This window comes from Delphinapterus leucas, chromosome 1 (genome assembly GCF_059928025.1).
Source record: "Delphinapterus leucas isolate spDelLeu-1000000601 "Yukka" chromosome 1, BTC_Dleu_Yukka2, whole genome shotgun sequence".
NCBI lineage: Eukaryota > Metazoa > Chordata > Mammalia > Artiodactyla > Monodontidae > Delphinapterus > Delphinapterus leucas.
In genome coordinates, this window is record NC_143129.1 from 107500526 (window position 1) to 107517842 (window position 17317).

A 17317-nucleotide genomic window follows, 5' to 3' on the forward strand; every position below is an offset into this window, starting at 1 on the left:
TATTATACGAGAAAATGATTGAAAATAATTATTTTAAGCCACTAAAATCTTCAAAAGTTTATACTCAGAAATGCATACCATTTTCCAAGGAAAGACTAAAAGAAGATGTCCGCTGTCCGCTCTCTTTAAAAGGAGCCACAATATACAACTGCTTGTAGTGGAGATGGCACTTTCCATTAAGAGAATTAAAACACCAGACTTCCTTATTATTATTTTTTCCTTATTATTTTAAAGGAACCAAATCTGTAAGCATCCCACAAATTAGAAAGCTTCTACCACTCCACAACCAACAATCTGATCTACAGAGGTGCAAGTGCACTAAGCGCAAGCCTGTCGTACAGGACAGCCTCTAAAATACTTATTTCAGCTGGTTTCCCAGGTCAGCTCAGAACCTCTAACTTAAGGCTTTTTGTTCATCTGTTCTTTGACTTAGCAGAGGAGGATGAGAACTAGAGAGTGAGCTCAAATATTTCATCCTATGAAGATGCTTATTAGGACAGCAGTTACAAAGCCTTCCATCTTATTTAGTGGCTTTTTGTTTACAGAAAAGACTTCTGTTTTTCCATTTTCTATATTGTTATTTTTAAGCTATCCTGGACTCTTCAACATTGCAGTTCTTTGTGTTACCCCTCCTTCACATGATCACTGGCCTGATGGTTATTTTGATAACTGTCTATACACCTCCAGGAGAAGAGGAGAGGGGAAACACAAGTCCTTTCACTGTCCTATGGCTGTAATGTTTATGAACTTCTGAGAAAACACAAAGGCTTGGGTATATTTTAAACTGCTTTGATTTCTAGTTATTTAGTTTTTCATTCAATTCATGAAAATGGGCAAATTATAATATGTCATTAAGATAATAAAAGTATCTTTAAAAGTCAACAGCTATATAGAACTTCATTACGGTTTATTAAGAACTTTCATACAGGCTACCTCTTTGATCCTCACGGTAATCTATGAGACAGTTAGGCAAGGAACAATACTTTATTATACGAAGGAAGCAATTAATGCCAGAAACAGTGATGCCTGAACCCAGGTTTTCTGACTTCAAATCCCATGCTCTTCATTTAACCATTTATACACTATAATCTAAACCATAAGGTTCTTGAGTGTAAGGACAGTACTCTGTATCCCTCATGACACTTAGCCCAGTATCTGGTTAAAAAGATAATCAATCAGGTATGTATTTTATGGGACAAAACACCCTTACCATGTTCCAATTTCTCTCAACCCTTTCTGTATCATTTAGGAAGGAAAAAAAAGGAAAGAAGAGAAGAGGGAAGGGAGAAAGAAAGAAAGGATGGAAGGAAGGAAGGGGGGGGAGAGAGGAAGGAAGGAAGGAAGGAAGGGAGGGAGGGAGGGAGGGAGGGAGGGAGGGAGAAAGGAAGGGAAAAGAAAAGAAAAGAAAAAAGAGAAGAGGAACTAAGCTGGGTTTATTTTTAGGGTTTGATTATTTTACATTAAGAGTTGAAGAGAACTCCCACACTGAGAATGGCACTATGGCACTGCTGGAGCACCTGTACCTATGTAAACCTCACTGTAATATCTTTGTAAATTATAGTGACCACCTAATGAATTCTGTTTATTACAGTGTGATGACAAATATAGCTGACATTATACAGTTTCCTCCTTGTAGTCCTGATCTCTACTAAAACTGTCTCTAAACTTTTTGCTACCTGATCCTTCTTAAAACTTTCTCCTTCTGTCAATACAGAATGGTAAGAAAAAGTTTGTTTGGCCATAGTTGTGATAAGATTATGCACATTTTAGTCAGTTACTATACAACAGTCATTTATAAAACTGGAGAACCACTAACTGGTTCTCTAATATCTATCATATATAACAAGGGACTGTTTACATATATTGTAGCTTTCAAAATTAACAACTACAATAATATTTATGAAAATCCTGTTTTATAAAAATGAATTAGAATCACCTTTTCCCCTTAAGTTATATATTTATAAGGGAATATACACCAAGAAATCTAAAACCATAATCACCTGAATTCATATATGAAAATAAACTCTCACTATACCATTCAATAAGAAATACAAACCTCATGGTGTTTCCAAAGAGACTTTCTATGTGACACAGTGAAGAGGGTAATGCCAACCTAATACAAGGAAAATGATCTAGGTTTATATCAATAACACAAAGTCACAAATTAAACTAGTCTATATAATTTAAGCTGTTAAGATGACTGTCTTCAGTAGCTATAGTTAAAAATCAATGCCAAAGAGAAAAAACTGTAACCGATGCCAAATGTTTAAGGTAATGCAAAGTACAGGCCATTGACCACATAATAAAAACTAACAAGTATCAATAGAATCTTAAAGAAAAAAAAAAACCTAAACTAATAGGTACTAGCTTAATTAAGTGTATTATTTTGTTTTGGGCAGGAAATATATATCCTAGCACATTTTATATTTTATTGTGAAAAATATATGAAAAGAGTATAAAGGTGGTAAAAGTAGCAAAAAGTCAAAAACAGGAAAATTAAATCAATATAGTACTGCCTACAGTAAATTTGTTTTTCAAATACAGGGTCATAATCTTTTATTGGAAACCCTTATTTTGGAATGTCTTAGAATTCAGACTTTGGAAAAGTAGTATTTACCACCCCCAGAGGGTTCTGAGGCAGAATTCTGAAATCAAACACATCAATGTTTCTGCAACAACACATATGGACATGAACATTCAGTGAGATAAATAAGAGCTTAAAAGTCTTCTGTCAGTTCAGGCCAGATCTGGCTACCCAGTGAGCTTGCTACAAAATAATGAAAAATCTTTTGGTTTTACAAGCTTACTGGATTTCAGACTGTGAATTAGGATTTACAGATTGTTCTTCAAATTTTCAAAACAACACTAAGAGATATAGCTAGTTGCTCTGGATCAGTGATTCTCAACCAGGGAGGGGAGGCAGGGGATTTTGTCCCATAGGGGACATTTGGCAAGGTCTTTTTTGATTGTTGCAACTGAGAGTGCTACAGAAGTCTAACGAGTAGAGGTCAGAAATGCTGCCAAACATCCTACAAACAGAGGACAGCCTCCCACAACTAAGAGTCATCCAACCCACAATGTCAACAGTGCTGAGATTGAGAAACCTTGCTCTAGATCAGTGTTTCTCAAAATGGATCTCTCGAGGCTGAGATACATGCTAGGGTAGCCAGGAAATCTCCACCATGAGTTCCAATTTTTATATCCATTTTGATAATTAAAAAGAATTTTGAGTATGTTCTTCTTATCACTTCTATCATGAGATTTAAGTGCCCAAGTTTGTGTTTACACTTCTGTTGGCACCAAGTGGTGACTTAAAGTGGTATCATTTAAAACTTTTAATGTATCATAAGTTTGGCTGCCATGGGAAAGGTTTTCAAACAGGTTAGGAACTGCATGACAAGTATATGGTCCGTTATTAATAAAACATATATTTCGATGGTGCAACACATATCTGATTTTTGAAAGCTCACTTCAGATATTATTTCTCTTACAACTCTAAAATAACTGGATTAGATCTCAACTGAATGAAGGCATTCTTATAATAGAATTACTTAAGTCAAAATACCTAAGCAAAATTCAAAACATAAGATCTGGACCTCCTATTATTTTTGGACCTCAGATTAAACCTAAACCAGTGGTTTAGTTTCAGCAAAACAGTATCATAGGTCTCTCTAACGCTGCAGTTTTGAAACTGTGTTTTAAAGTTTTATCTGTACTTAATTTATAAGTTTATATTGGTTTTGTAGCTTTTGTAAATGAGTTTTAAGTTTAAGTTCATACTTCATTTCATGCTTATCCATATTCAAGTGCCATTATAGTAATACAATTTATCAACTGGGGGCTCCATAAGAATTTTTTTCTTTTAAGTGGAATCTATACATAGGAGAATTGCATCCTTTGTGGGGACTTGCAGCCTACAGCTAGATATAAGAGGAAACTGCATGGACAAAATTACCAGCAAAGTGCCTCTAAATCACTAATCAAGTAGAGACTACGTGGTTTTATGTGTAAGAGATTCCACAAACACCTCTAATGCCTATAAATCTGAAAATACGTATGGACAAATGGACAAAAAATTATAAATGACTAAAACTGATTAAGAACAGAAAACCATTAAAGAAATAAAATCAGTAGCTATAAAATCTTCCTAAAAGGTGAACGTAGCAAATTTATTCCTTCTTCATTATGCCAATTCTTCTCAAACTTTAATGTGCATTTGAATCATCTGGGGGTTTTGTTAAAATGCAGGCTCTGATTTAGTAGTAGGGCTTGAGACTGCATTTCTAACAAGCTCCGAAGCGATGCTGCCACTGCTGAGCTATGACCAACCACACTTTGAGCAGAAGGAATTGATACTGTATATATGCATCGTGACTTTTTATATTTATTGTGAACTCCCAAAGAGCAGTTACAAAATGTTAAAAGACTCCTGTACTTCATTTGCTTACACTGAAACTCTAAAACAGTTAGGATACACTGCTCTTGTTCTCAAAATCCAACACAAGTATAGATGATGGTGACAATTCCTCACAGGAAAAAAAAACAAACAAAAAAAACTGAGATTACTGGATAACTACTTAAAGAATGGAACCAATGTAGACAGCCTCAGAAAAGGCTACTAAAAGAAGCCTTGGTAAAATACTGGCCAGGCCAGAGAAAAAAATGGATAAATTAAAAGTTGCCAAATAATTACTATCGAATTTTTTTAATTAAATTTTTTTTTGAATTTTCTTTATAAAAAAACAAATGATATTTAGGTAAAGTTGGTGGAACAAATTAAGAAAATATCAGTTTACTAACTCTGAGTATAGAGAATGAGTTAAAAGGAAAATAAATGTAAACACTTATTTTATATCTAATACACGGCTAAAAAGAATTATATTCAGAATTCATTGATAATTTTTACTCATATCTATTAATTATCAGTTTAAAATATTAAAGCAAGATATCATCCTATGATAGTAATTTTGTCCCTTTATAACTTGGAATCTTCTCTTTGGGTAGATATTTGGTTGGACACAGAGTAAACTGAGAGGGGGGACTGAGAATTTATCACACTTACCTTTCGACAATGACTGTAAATGTAGTCTTCCACATCCACACTAACTGCACTTGTGCATTCATCCAGAATGGCAAACTGGGGCTTATGATAAAATAATCTTGCCATCTGAAGCATAAAAAGAAATATTCTGTACAATCATTTAGAGAGCTAAAATTAATATGTAAAAGTAGATTTACTTTAAATTAAATACTCATTTACAGTCTTCTAAAGCAAAGATGAAAATTATTCTAACTCAAATATCTACTTCTCAGAAGCAAAAACAATATAAAGAAACCTGATTGTTTTTATTATCGTCCCGAACAGAGGGAAAAATGTAACACATGGGAAATATTGTTAAGAATAATGCAAAAACTTTTAAGACTGATGGGAGATGAAGTTGAGTTTTAAACTAGTATTAAAGAAAGCTCTCTAAAAAAGGTCAGAGGGTACACTTTTTGATGAAATCTTAGAATTCAGACTATAGATGACTCATGCAAAAACTGACTATTTTTAAACATTTTGTTGCTAAAGTAATGTCAATATTATGTTGCCAATTAATATTCCCACCAACAATGTTTGAGTGCACCTGTTGTATATATCCCTGTGGTCAGTACTGGGCATGCTCATTTTTAAAAGGCTGTGCTAATTTTATAAGTGAAAATTAACATCAAGGTTATTATAGCTTACATCTCTTTGATTAGCAGTAATGCTGAACATTTTGCTGTTTATTTTCCATATGTATCTTATTTTCTGGGAATTATTTATTTTGATCCTTTGTCTAACAGATATTCCAAATTGGCATCTGCTCCTAACTGTGATCTCCATGTTGCATGACCAACGGACACTTTCTATCCTTGCCCAATTTATCTTCTCTGCAACATTCAACGCAGGTGACCAGTCCCTCCTTCTTGAGAAAGTGAAATCATGGTTTTAAGTTTCTTTCCATTTCTTATGCTGTTTTCTCAGTTTCTTTTCCAGCATTTTCTCTTTCACTTGACCATTAAATGTTGGGGTCCCTGAGGGTTAATTCCTAGGTCCTCTCCGCTTTTTCCTATGTTGTTCCTCTCTGAGTGATCTCATCAAATCTCATGATTTCAAATATTATTTACATTTGTAAACTCTAGATATATCTCCCTCACCCATACTTCTCTTCTGATTTCCAAACTAATACATAAAAATTCCTATTTGATCTTTCTATTTGGATATCTTACAGGACTCGCAGACTTTAAAAATCTAAAACTCAACGATTTTCTAGATTTTTCCCTTAAATCCATTCATCCATTTCAGAAATGAAGCTATCAAACAGCTGCTCAAGCTAGAAAGCTGTGAGTCCTCCTTGATCTTTCCCTTCTCCTCCTCCCTTCCCCTCCCCCCCCCATTTTTAGTCCATTCAAGTCAGTCCTGTGGACCCTACTCACTTTCCCCCAGCTCACAATCATGTCCTTAGCCCAGAGCATAATCCTCTCCTGCCTGGACGACCACAAAGAGCCTCCTGCTTCCTCTTTTGCACCTCTTTAACCCATTCTCCATGTAACCAGAGAGGATCTTCCAGAAACGTAACAGAGAATTTCATTCTTCTGCTTAAAACCCTTCAATAACTTCCCATTTCACTTAGAATAAAATTCAAACTCTTTACCATGGTCTACAAGGCCCCGCACAACCTTATTACTACTCACTCTCTAACTTCAACATTCCAGCCACCCTCTCTCCTCTCAACTACCAGGACACAATGTGTCACAGGTCTTACAGGCTTAGCACATGTCACTTTCCTTGTGTCTCAAACGCCTTACTCTGCTCCTTGCATCTTTCAAATTTCTGCTTAATGTCACCTTCTCAGACAAACCTACCCTGATCCCTTTCCCCAATCCAAGTAGGTCCCTTCTGTAACATCTCTGCAGCTCTTCACATACTGTAAATTGTATGTTGTCTGTTTCTTTGTCTACCCCTTAGGCTATAATATTCACAAGAGCCGAGACTCCGTTTTAATCACTACTGTACACCCAACACCTGTATAGTATAGGAAACATTCAAATATTTGATAAATGAATGACTAAAACATAAAAACAGCTTTCTTGGGGTTTATATCTTATTTATGAGAGGTGTGAGGAAGGGGAAGCAGCAAGGACAGACCATCAAGAAGTTCAGCTGTGCAGAGAATGAAAGGTATAGGCTACATGGGACCTTTGGTTAAGGCAGAGTTTGCTTTTTAGATCACAGAGACCTGAAAATATCTTTCTATAAGAGGACTAGAAGAGATTAAATATGGGGGGGGTGTCGGAGGGGGTGCATAACTGAAGGAGAGGGATGTGATAAAGTTGGAGGAGGGAGGGTCCAAAAACATAGATGGAGACATTTAGCCTTTCTCAAGAGGAAGGATGACATATCCTCCACTAACAGTGGGAGCAGGGAGGTCAGGACAGCCCAGTGCAAAGTTATTAAGAGGAGTGATTATTTGAAGGCATTCCACAAATGCCCCTCCTCTGTGTTCCCATGCAATGCTTTGCATAGCTTCGTCACCACACTTAGCACATTATATGGAAATTTTCTCATCATGTGTCTTTATCTCTCCCACTATGCAGTCAGCTACTCGGTTTCTCAATACAAGGAGATTTTGGAGTATATGAACTCTGCAGTCATACTGCTGACTGAGCATGACAGGCCGCTCCCACCCCCCACCAGCTTTAACATTTCCTAGATATCTTTGCCTGGCAAGCCACTTAACTGTTCTACATTCTATTTCCTCTGTGAAATGGGACACTCACAGCTCTCATCTCACAGGACTATGGCGAGAATGAAATGAGATAACCTGTGTAAAGTGCTTGGCATACTGCCTATCGCCTATTTAGCACTCAATAAAAATTAGCAGTCATGTAACTGAAATAACAGCATCTCTTTTTTCTTTAAGAAGTAGGAGGGGGCTTCCCTGGTGGCGCAGTGGTTGAGAGCCCGCCTGCCGATCGACACAGGGGAGACGGGTTCGTGCCCCGGTCCGGGAAGATCCCACATGCCGCGGAGCGGCTAGGCCCGTGAGCCGTGGTCGCTAAGCCTGCGCGTCCGGAGCCTGTGCTCCGCAACGGGAGAGACCGCAACAGTGAGAGGCCCGCGTACCGCCAAAAAAAAAAAAAAAAAAAAAGAAGTAGGAGGAATTATTCTGCTGAGAGTGGTGGAGTAGGTAATGGGGTAGAAAGCCTGAGACTGGTAGTTTTCAAATGATTATCATGAAAAATGAGACAGAGGGACAAAAATCAGTAATAGGATTGCCAAGCTATGCTGTGAATCTCTGTAAGACTGGAAACCATGGAAGTGCAGTGCCACCAATCCATCTTATTCTCTGATTTTTTTCCAGCGGTGCTCAGAAGCCAATGTACAGAGATGCCAAGGCAAACAACTGCTCTTGGATTGGTGTTTAAATAATATGAGAAAACAGAAAGTGGGAAAGGAAGTTAAGGGGAAGGGATCATTTGTTCATTCCTTTAAGAAATATCTCCTGTGTACCTCCTATGTTCTAGGCCCTGGATTGTTAAGTCTGTGCTGGACAGGAAAGAAGGTAGTCAGAAGGGAACTGATCAATTATAGAGAAGGAATGGGTAAATATTAGAGAGACCTCAGTGAGTCTGAAGAATGGGGACAGCTGCCAATTAGGTAAAGGAAAAAGAATTAATTACAAAAATGAATTTAAAAAAACACAAAATCTTATGACAGTGGTATGTCTGGTAAGGTGGTTTGGGCCTTTCTTTACACTTTTATAAACATTCCAACTTTTCTATCATATATACTTTTTCATAATTCAATATAAAGAAACCATCACTAAAGAGGAAGAACAAGAACAGAAGAGAAGAAAAGAAAACTATGGGTCAGAGAAATAAGACAGCCCAATTTATGATATTAGGTGGAGCAACCCTGGCTGATGTTTGGACCAGGGTTGGACTAGCTGATGGCTGGACACAAATGGGTACAATGGGGGAAAAAGACATGTCACTTGAGACTTCAAGGCACAGTGAGAGAAGAGAACTGGTCAGACAGTTCACCTGCATATTGAAGGCCGTATACTGTAATGTATTGGTTAAGAGCAAGAGTTCTGGGGTCAGACTCACCTGCACGTGGATCTCAGTTCTGCCATGCCGCAGCTATCTGGTATCAGTAAGCTGCAAGTTCTCCAAGTCTTTCCCTCATCTCTACCTTACTTCACAGGGGCTCTTGAGAGAATTAAATGGGACCTGCCATCCCAAACCAATCTTTCCCTCATCAATATTCTAGTGCATTTTCTTTGTAACTATCACTGAAGACTGCCTGCCTGGTATCACAATTAAAGGAGCATATCTGGCTCTCCTTACTAGATTATAAAGGCAGGCACCTAGCTAAGTGCCTTGCACAGAAGAGATTCTTAGCTAATCCTAAACTCTGTGGCAAGCATACCATAATTAATTTTTTTGCTGTTAAAATAATGGAATAATATTTCCCCCTATATTTATGTTGATATTTTTCAAGGGACTTTTAGAAATGTGTTCACCAGATCTCCCTTTATTCAGTGGTTTTATTCCATTCCCTCAAATTCAAATCCTGATTCTCCTTACCTAAGAGTTCCTTTGGTTCATCTGTTTTATACCAACCTTCACTCATAGATTCACTGTTTTGGTTAAACCTCTCAAGTCTGTTCTTCCTAAAAACTATAATTTTTATAATTTATAAATTATAGATTTTTATAATTTATAAAAATTATGTCTTCTCTTCCCATCAACTTTTTACTTTGAAAATCTTAATCCTACCAAAAAAATGAAAGAATAAAATGAATACACATACATTCTCCACCCAACTTCAGCCATGTTAATATTTATTGCATTAGCCTTTTCTATCTCCCTCCAAACCCTTCTAAAGTAGCAAAACAATATGCTCTCTTTTAAACTTCACATTCAATTCTCCAAATATTGGCCTATACAGAACACACCCTGTCAAGGGCTTGGCCACACAACCATGTTACAGGTGAGCTCTCCCCATTTCCCAGCTCTATCATGGTTCATCTAGCTTTACAGGGTTCCTTCCCCCACTCCCTATTCTTCCAAAATGACCTCTCACTCCTCTAGGCATACCCTTAAATTTCGTATCTTCTAATAAAAACTACCCTCTGTGTAACATTTATACCAAACATATAGAATTCCTTAGTTTAAGCAGATTTATTTTTCTTTCTGAGTCTCCATTGTGTCCACTTGTGAATCTTGCCTTATCCTTCCATTTTCTTTGAAGTCACGGTATAGGAATGTAAATTAGTTTTCTTGAATTGCAGTTATTTCTATAGGCATCTTCTAAACTGATTCCAGAAATGCTCAATCACTTTAAATTCTCATGCCTTCAGCCCAATTTCCACTTTGAGTATGGCTGATATCTCCTCTTTCGTTTATGATTCATTCATCACTCTAGATTAATCTCACTAGCCAGACAAATCACAATATTAAGTTGATATTAAGTTCATATAGAATGGGTATGACCTGGAGAAAAACAACATGCAAAACAATTATGGAATAGGAGGTAACCAAAAGGTAGAATATAACCTGAAGATAAACAGTAAGCAATTCTGAAATAAGTCCATTCTTCTGCTATCTTTCCTTGGCTACAGTTTTCTCTAATTTCCACAAGGTTATAACACTCCCTCACCAAAAAATTCCCCTGGATCTGCTCAAGTTATGGTATGTCTAGTTAGAAAATGACTCCCTAAAAGTTATCCCCCTTGCGACTTCCCTGGTGGCGCAGTGGTTAAGAATCCGCCTGCCAATGCAGGGGACATGGGTTCAATCCCTGGTCTGGGAAGATTCCCACATGCCGTGGAGCAACTAAGCCCATGCACCACAACTACTGAAGCCCACACGCCTAGAGCCCGTGCTCCACAATGAGAGAAGCCAATTCAACGAGAAGCCTGCGCACCACAACAAAGAGCAGCCCCTGCTCGCCGCAACTAGAGAAAGCCCACGTGCACCAATGAAGACCCAACGCAGCCAAAAATTAATTAATTAATTACAAAAAATAAAATAAAAAAATAAAAGTTATCCCCCTTTACAGAGTACTCAAAGAATCACTCTTAATATGTCACATTTTGTAGTCATGTTTGATTGAGATAACTTTAGTTGATCATAAGATAATTGCTTTGAAATGTTTCTTTATATTAGGAAAATTTTAAAATTCTAAATAACTTTAGGTAGTAGATACTGAGCCCTGAAACAAGGATAAATATAATGATAGAGGGAAAGGATAAGAACAGAATAAAGAATAAAATGATAATAAAATTAACATCTCTAATACCTTCAGCTACTTTAGAGAGAACAGGCTAAGACAGAGAGGTGTCTATAGGGAAAAAATACTGAAAGGGATCTCATAACCCAACCAGGACCTATGTGCTACAAAGTTCCCCAAACTTTTGGAAAAACGGATTAACGGTATATAATTGGATCTGCATCTTTTCCTTTCATAGGAATATTTTTGCATTTTTCAGAATTCCAAATTTACATGCAAGCTATACTTCTTTTATCATATAAACTAAACCACACTATAATAATTGCTAAATAAAAAGATTAAAACAAAACTGTATGCCTTGATTATCAAAATGCTGGATTCTAAGAGTGACTTTATGCAACCAGCTGCATTGTTGTGCAGTGTTTTCAGAGCACACTTACTGCCATTCTTTGCTTTTCTCCACCACTGAGTACATCCATCCAATCCTGAACACTGTCCCAGCCTCCTTCACGTTCAAGGATATGACCCAGCTGGACATTGTCTAAGTATTCCTTCAGTACCTTTCAGCAAAATGATTAAAGATGAAATCATGCTTCATATAAACCAATATTCTCTACCTTGCTTTATTTTTTAAACTAGAAGGACTATAATACTATTGTCAATATCACTAAAAAAGGCACATTTCACAAAAGAATGTGGCACAAAGGTAAACAAACTCTTCCTATTTATACTAATTTTGACAAAATATATCCAGAGGCATAAAGAAAATAATACTATTGTACATAATTAAAGGACAAGGGCAATGAGAAAACAAACAATAGTGTAAAGACAAGGTTAAACATTCAACAAGTCATATTTAAGCAAAATGGTTAACGTCTTACCTCAACCTGGAAAGTTATAATTAATGATTAGGCTGTAGAAGCCTTTACAAAAGGTTAGGATAAACTACTTGAAATCTAAAATACTTAACTGATTAAGATAAAGACTCTGAAGTGGTGTTTTCAGTAAGTCTAGGAAATAAACATTTCCTTACGAGGTCAGAAATCCCCTTCTTTCTCTGATCTTCTCTTCCATCTGGATATATCACCTGGTCTCGAAGTGTTCCAAGGGTCATATAAGGTCTCTGATAGTAACAGAGCAAAAATCATTAGAAGTGATTTTTTAAAAAATAAGTTAAAAGATCTTGAAATCAAAGATTATAAAATAACTCAAACAAGGTCTTACCTGGGGAACGTAAAATAACTTTCCTCTCTCAGGTTTAGTTAGACGTCCTCCAAAAAGAGGCCATAACTATAAAAGCAAAGGAGGAGGGGGAAGAAGAGCTGTAAATTTCACAATGTGGTAGATTATATAGCAAAATAAGACTACAAAACCTTGAGGCCAATTTTTACTTACTTCACCAAGAACACGGAAAAGTGAACTCTTTCCACAGCCATTTGGACCACAAATTAGAACGTTTGCCCCAGATCGAACCTGAAAGGAAATGAGTCTATGAATTAATTAAATAGAATATACACTCAATGAACATTTCCATAGAGTCAAATAGTTCTTCGCTAATGATAAGCTTTCTATTATGTCTATAAATGTGATATTAGGTAGAAGCAGTGGAGGCTATGGATGAAGAGACCTTTTATTTTTGTTTACTTTCAATTTTTACTCAGTCACTTTTTTTCCCACTTAAATATCACTATTGATTGATATCAACTTAATCTCAATCAGAATACAGATATCTAAAGCTTGAATTCTTGAAAACAGTAATTATGTATGTAAACACAGTCTTGTTTTAAAAATAGAATTGTACTATATATACTGCTCTACAACTTGTTCTTATTTAACAATATGTCGGGTGCTGAATAGACTCATCCTGCCTAGTTGGGGAGGTCAGCAAAGAATTATGTTTTATTTTGCTTTGCTTTTGAGGTTTTTAAAATGTACTTAAAAAAAATCTAGTTATATATTGCTTACAAGAAATATACCATAATAAAACAGCTCAGGAAAGGTATAAATAAAGACTTGTACAAAATACAGATGTAAACAAAATGAATTTCATGGAAGGGATCAAGATGGTGGAATAGAAGGACGTGCCCTCCCTCTTGCAAGAGCACCAGAATCACAACTAACTGCTGAACAATCTTATCAACAGGAAAACACTGGAACTCACCAAAAAAGATACCCCACATCCAAAGACAAAGGTGGAGCCGCAATGTGACGGTAGGAGGGGAACAATCACAATAAAATCAAATCCCATAACCACTGGGAGAACACAAAATGGAGAACAATTATACCACAGAAGTCCACCCTCTGGAGTGAAGGTTCTGAGCCCCACGTCAGGCTTCCCAACCTAGGGGTCTGGCAACGGGAGGAAGAATTCCCAGAGAATCAGCCTTTGAAGGCTAGCAGGATTTGACTGCAGGACTTCAACAGGACTGGGGGAAACAGAGACTCCACTCTTGGAGGGCACACACAAAGTAGTGTGCACATCACGACCTAGGGGGAAGGAGCAGTGACCCCACAGGAGACTGAACCAGACCTACCTGCTAGTGTGGGAGGGTCTCCTGAAGAGGCGGGGGGGTGGCTGTGGCTCACCCTGGGGACAAGGACACTGGCAGGAGAAGTTCTGGGAAGTAATCCTTGGCATGAGCACTCCCAGAGTCACCATTAGCCCCACCAAAGAGCGGGGTAGGTTCCAATGTTGGGTCACCTCAGGCCAAACAACCAACAGGGAGGGAACTCAGCCCCGCACATCAGCAGACAAGTGGATTAAAGTTTTACTGAGTTCTGCCCATCAGAGCAACACCCAGCTCTACCTACCACTAGTCCCTCCCAACAGGAAGCTTACACAAGACTCTCAGATAGCCTCATCCACCAGAGGGCAGACAGCAGAAACAAGAACTACAGTCCTGCAGCCTGTGGAACAAAAACCATATTCACACAAAGATAGACAAAATGAAAAGGCAGAGTACTATGTACCAGATGAGGAAACAAGATAAAACCCCATAAAAACAACTAAATGAAGTGGAGACAGGCAACCTTCCAGAAAAATAATTCAGAATAATGATAGCAAAGATGATCCAGGACCTCAGAAAAAGAACGGAGGAGTCAAAGATTGAGAAGATACAAGAAATGTATCTTCTAGAACAATTAACGACCTAGAACAATTAAAGAACAAACACCCAGAAGATTTAAGAACAAACAAACAGAGATGAACAACACAATAACTGAAATGAAAAGTACACTAGAAGGAATCAATAGCAGAGTAACTGAGGCAGAAGAACAGATAAGTGACCTGGAAGAAATGAATGGTGGGATTCACTGCTGTGGAACAGAATAAAGAAAACAGAATGAACAGAAATGAAGACAGACTGAGAGACCTCTGGGACAACATTAAACACATGAACATTCACATTACAGGGGTCCCAAGAAGAAGAAGAAGAGAGAGAGAAAGGACCCGAGAAAATATCTGAAGAGATTAGAGTCTAAAATTTTCCTTAACATGGGAAAGAAAATAGCCACCCAAGTCCAGGAAGTGCAGAGAGTCCCACACAGGATAAACCCAAGGAGAAACACGCCAAGACACATAATAATCAAACTGGCAAAAATTAAAGACAAAGAAAAATTATTAAAAGCAACAATGGAAAAATGAAAAATACAAGAGAACTCCCATAAGATTAACAGCTGATTTCTCAGCAGAAACTCTACAAGCCAGAAGGGAGTGGCATGATATATCTAAAGTACAACTAAGATTACTTCCCTGGCAAGGATTTCATTCAGATTCAGTGGAGAAATCAAAAGCTTTACAGACAAGCAAAAGCTAAGCGAATTCAGCACCACCAAACCAGCTCTACAACAAATGCTAAAGGAACTTCTCTAGGTGGGAAACATAAGAGAAAAAAAGGACATATAAAACCAAACCCCAAACAATTCAGAAAATGGTAATAGGAACATACATATTGATAATTACCTTAAACATGAATGGATTAAATGCTCCAACCAAAAGACACAGGCTTGCTGAATGGATACAAAAACAAGACCCCTATATATGCTGTCTACAAGAGACCCACTTCAGACCTAGGGACACATGCAGACTGAAAGTGAGGGGATGGAAAAAGATATTCCATGCAAATGGAAATGAAAAGAAAGCTGGAGTAGCAAAACTCATATCAGATAAAATAGACTTTAAAATAAAGAATGTTACAAGAGACAAGGAAGGACACTACATAATGATCAAGGGATCAATCCAAGAAGAAGATATAACAATTATAAATATTTATGCAGTAACACAGGAGCACCTCAATACATAAGGCAAGTGCTAACAGCTATAAAAGAGGAAATCAACGGTAACACAACAATAGAGGGGGACTTTAACACCTCACTTACACCAATGGACCAATAATCCAGACAGAAAACTAATAAGGAAGCACAAACTTTAAATGACACAACAGACCAGACAGATTTAATTGATATTTACAGGACATTCCATCCAAAAACAGCAGATTACACTTTCAAGTGCATATGGAACATTCTCCAGGGTAGATCAGACCTTGGGTCACAAATCAAACCTCGGTAAGTTAAGAACACTGAAATCATAGCAAGCATCTTTTTCAACCACAACACTATGAGATTAGAAATCAATTACAGGGAAAAAAGCGTGAAAAACACAAACACATGGAGGCTAAACAATACATTAATAAATAACCAAGAGATCACTGAAGAAATCATAGAGGAAATCAAATCATACCTAGAGACAAATGACAATGAAAACACAATGACCCAAAAGCTATGGGATGCAGCAAAAGCAGGTGTAAGAGGGAAGTTTAGAGCAACACAATCCTACCTCAAGAAACAAAAAAAATCTCAAATAAGCAATCTAAGCTTACACCTAAAGGAACTAGAGAAAGAAGAACAAACAAACCCCAAAGTTAGTAGAAGGAAAGAAACCATAAAGATCAGAGCAGAAATAAATGCAATGGAAACAAAGAAAACAATAGCAAAGATCAATAAAACTAAAAGCTAGTTCTCTGAGAAGATAAACAGGATTGATAAACCTTTAGCCAGACTCATCAAGAAAAAGAGGGAGAGGACTCAAATCAATAAAATTAGAAATGAAAAAGAAGTTACAATGGACACCACAGAAATACAAAGCATCATAAGAGACTACTATAAGCAACTCTATGCCAATAAAATGGCCAACCTGGAAGAAATGGACAAATTCTTAGAAAAGCATAACCTTCCGAGACTGAACCAGGAAGAAAGAGAAAATATAAACAGACCAATCACAAGTAATGAAATTGAAGCTGTGATTAAAAATCTTCCAACAAACAAAAATCCAGGACCAAATGGCTTCACAGGTGAATTCTATCAAACATTTAGAGGAGATCTAACATCGATCCTTCTCAAACTCTTCCAAAATATAGCAGAGGGAGAACTCCCAAACTCATTCTACAAGGCCACCATCACCCTGATACCCAAACCAGACAAAGATACTACAAAAAAAGAAAATTACAGACTGATGAACATAGATGCAAAAATCCTCAACAAAATACTAACAAACAGAATCCAACAACACATTAAAAGGATCATACACCATGATCAAGTGGGATTTATCCCAGGGATGCACGGATTCTTCAATATATGCAAATCAATGCGATACACCATATTAACAAATTGAAGAAAAAAACCGTATGATCATCTCAATATACGCAGAAAAAGCTTTTGACAAAATTCAACACCCATTTATGATAAAAACTCTCCAGAAAGTGGGCACAGAGGGAACCTACCTCAACATAATAAAGGCCATCTATGACAAACCCACAGCAAACATCATTCTCAATGGTGAAAAACTGAAAGCATTTCCTCTAAGGTCAGGAACAAAACAAGGATGTCCACTCTCACCACTTTTATTCAACATAGTTTTGGAAGTCCTAGCCACAGCAATCAGAAAAGAAAAAGAAATAAAAGGAATCAAATTGGAAAAGAAGTAAAACTGTCACTCTTTACAGATGACACGATACTATACGTGGAGAATCCTAAAGATGCCACCAGACAACTACTAGA

General features: G+C 37.1%; 1 protein-coding gene across 1 annotated transcript in view; it reads right to left on the reverse strand.

Moving 5' to 3' along the window:
• The window catches only part of ABCD3 (ATP binding cassette subfamily D member 3), a 96766-nt gene that overhangs the window by 15331 nt on the left and 64118 nt on the right, over positions 1-17317 (reverse strand). Inside the window, exons 17-22 of the mRNA XM_022553304.3 lie at positions 12659-12736; positions 12488-12553; positions 12297-12386; positions 11704-11823; positions 5063-5167; positions 2057-2113 (exon numbers count right to left, since the gene is read on the reverse strand). Coding sequence (XP_022409012.1) covers positions 2057-2113; positions 5063-5167; positions 11704-11823; positions 12297-12386; positions 12488-12553; positions 12659-12736 — 516 coding nt within the window. The remainder of the gene's footprint in view (positions 1-2056; positions 2114-5062; positions 5168-11703; positions 11824-12296; positions 12387-12487; positions 12554-12658; positions 12737-17317) is intronic.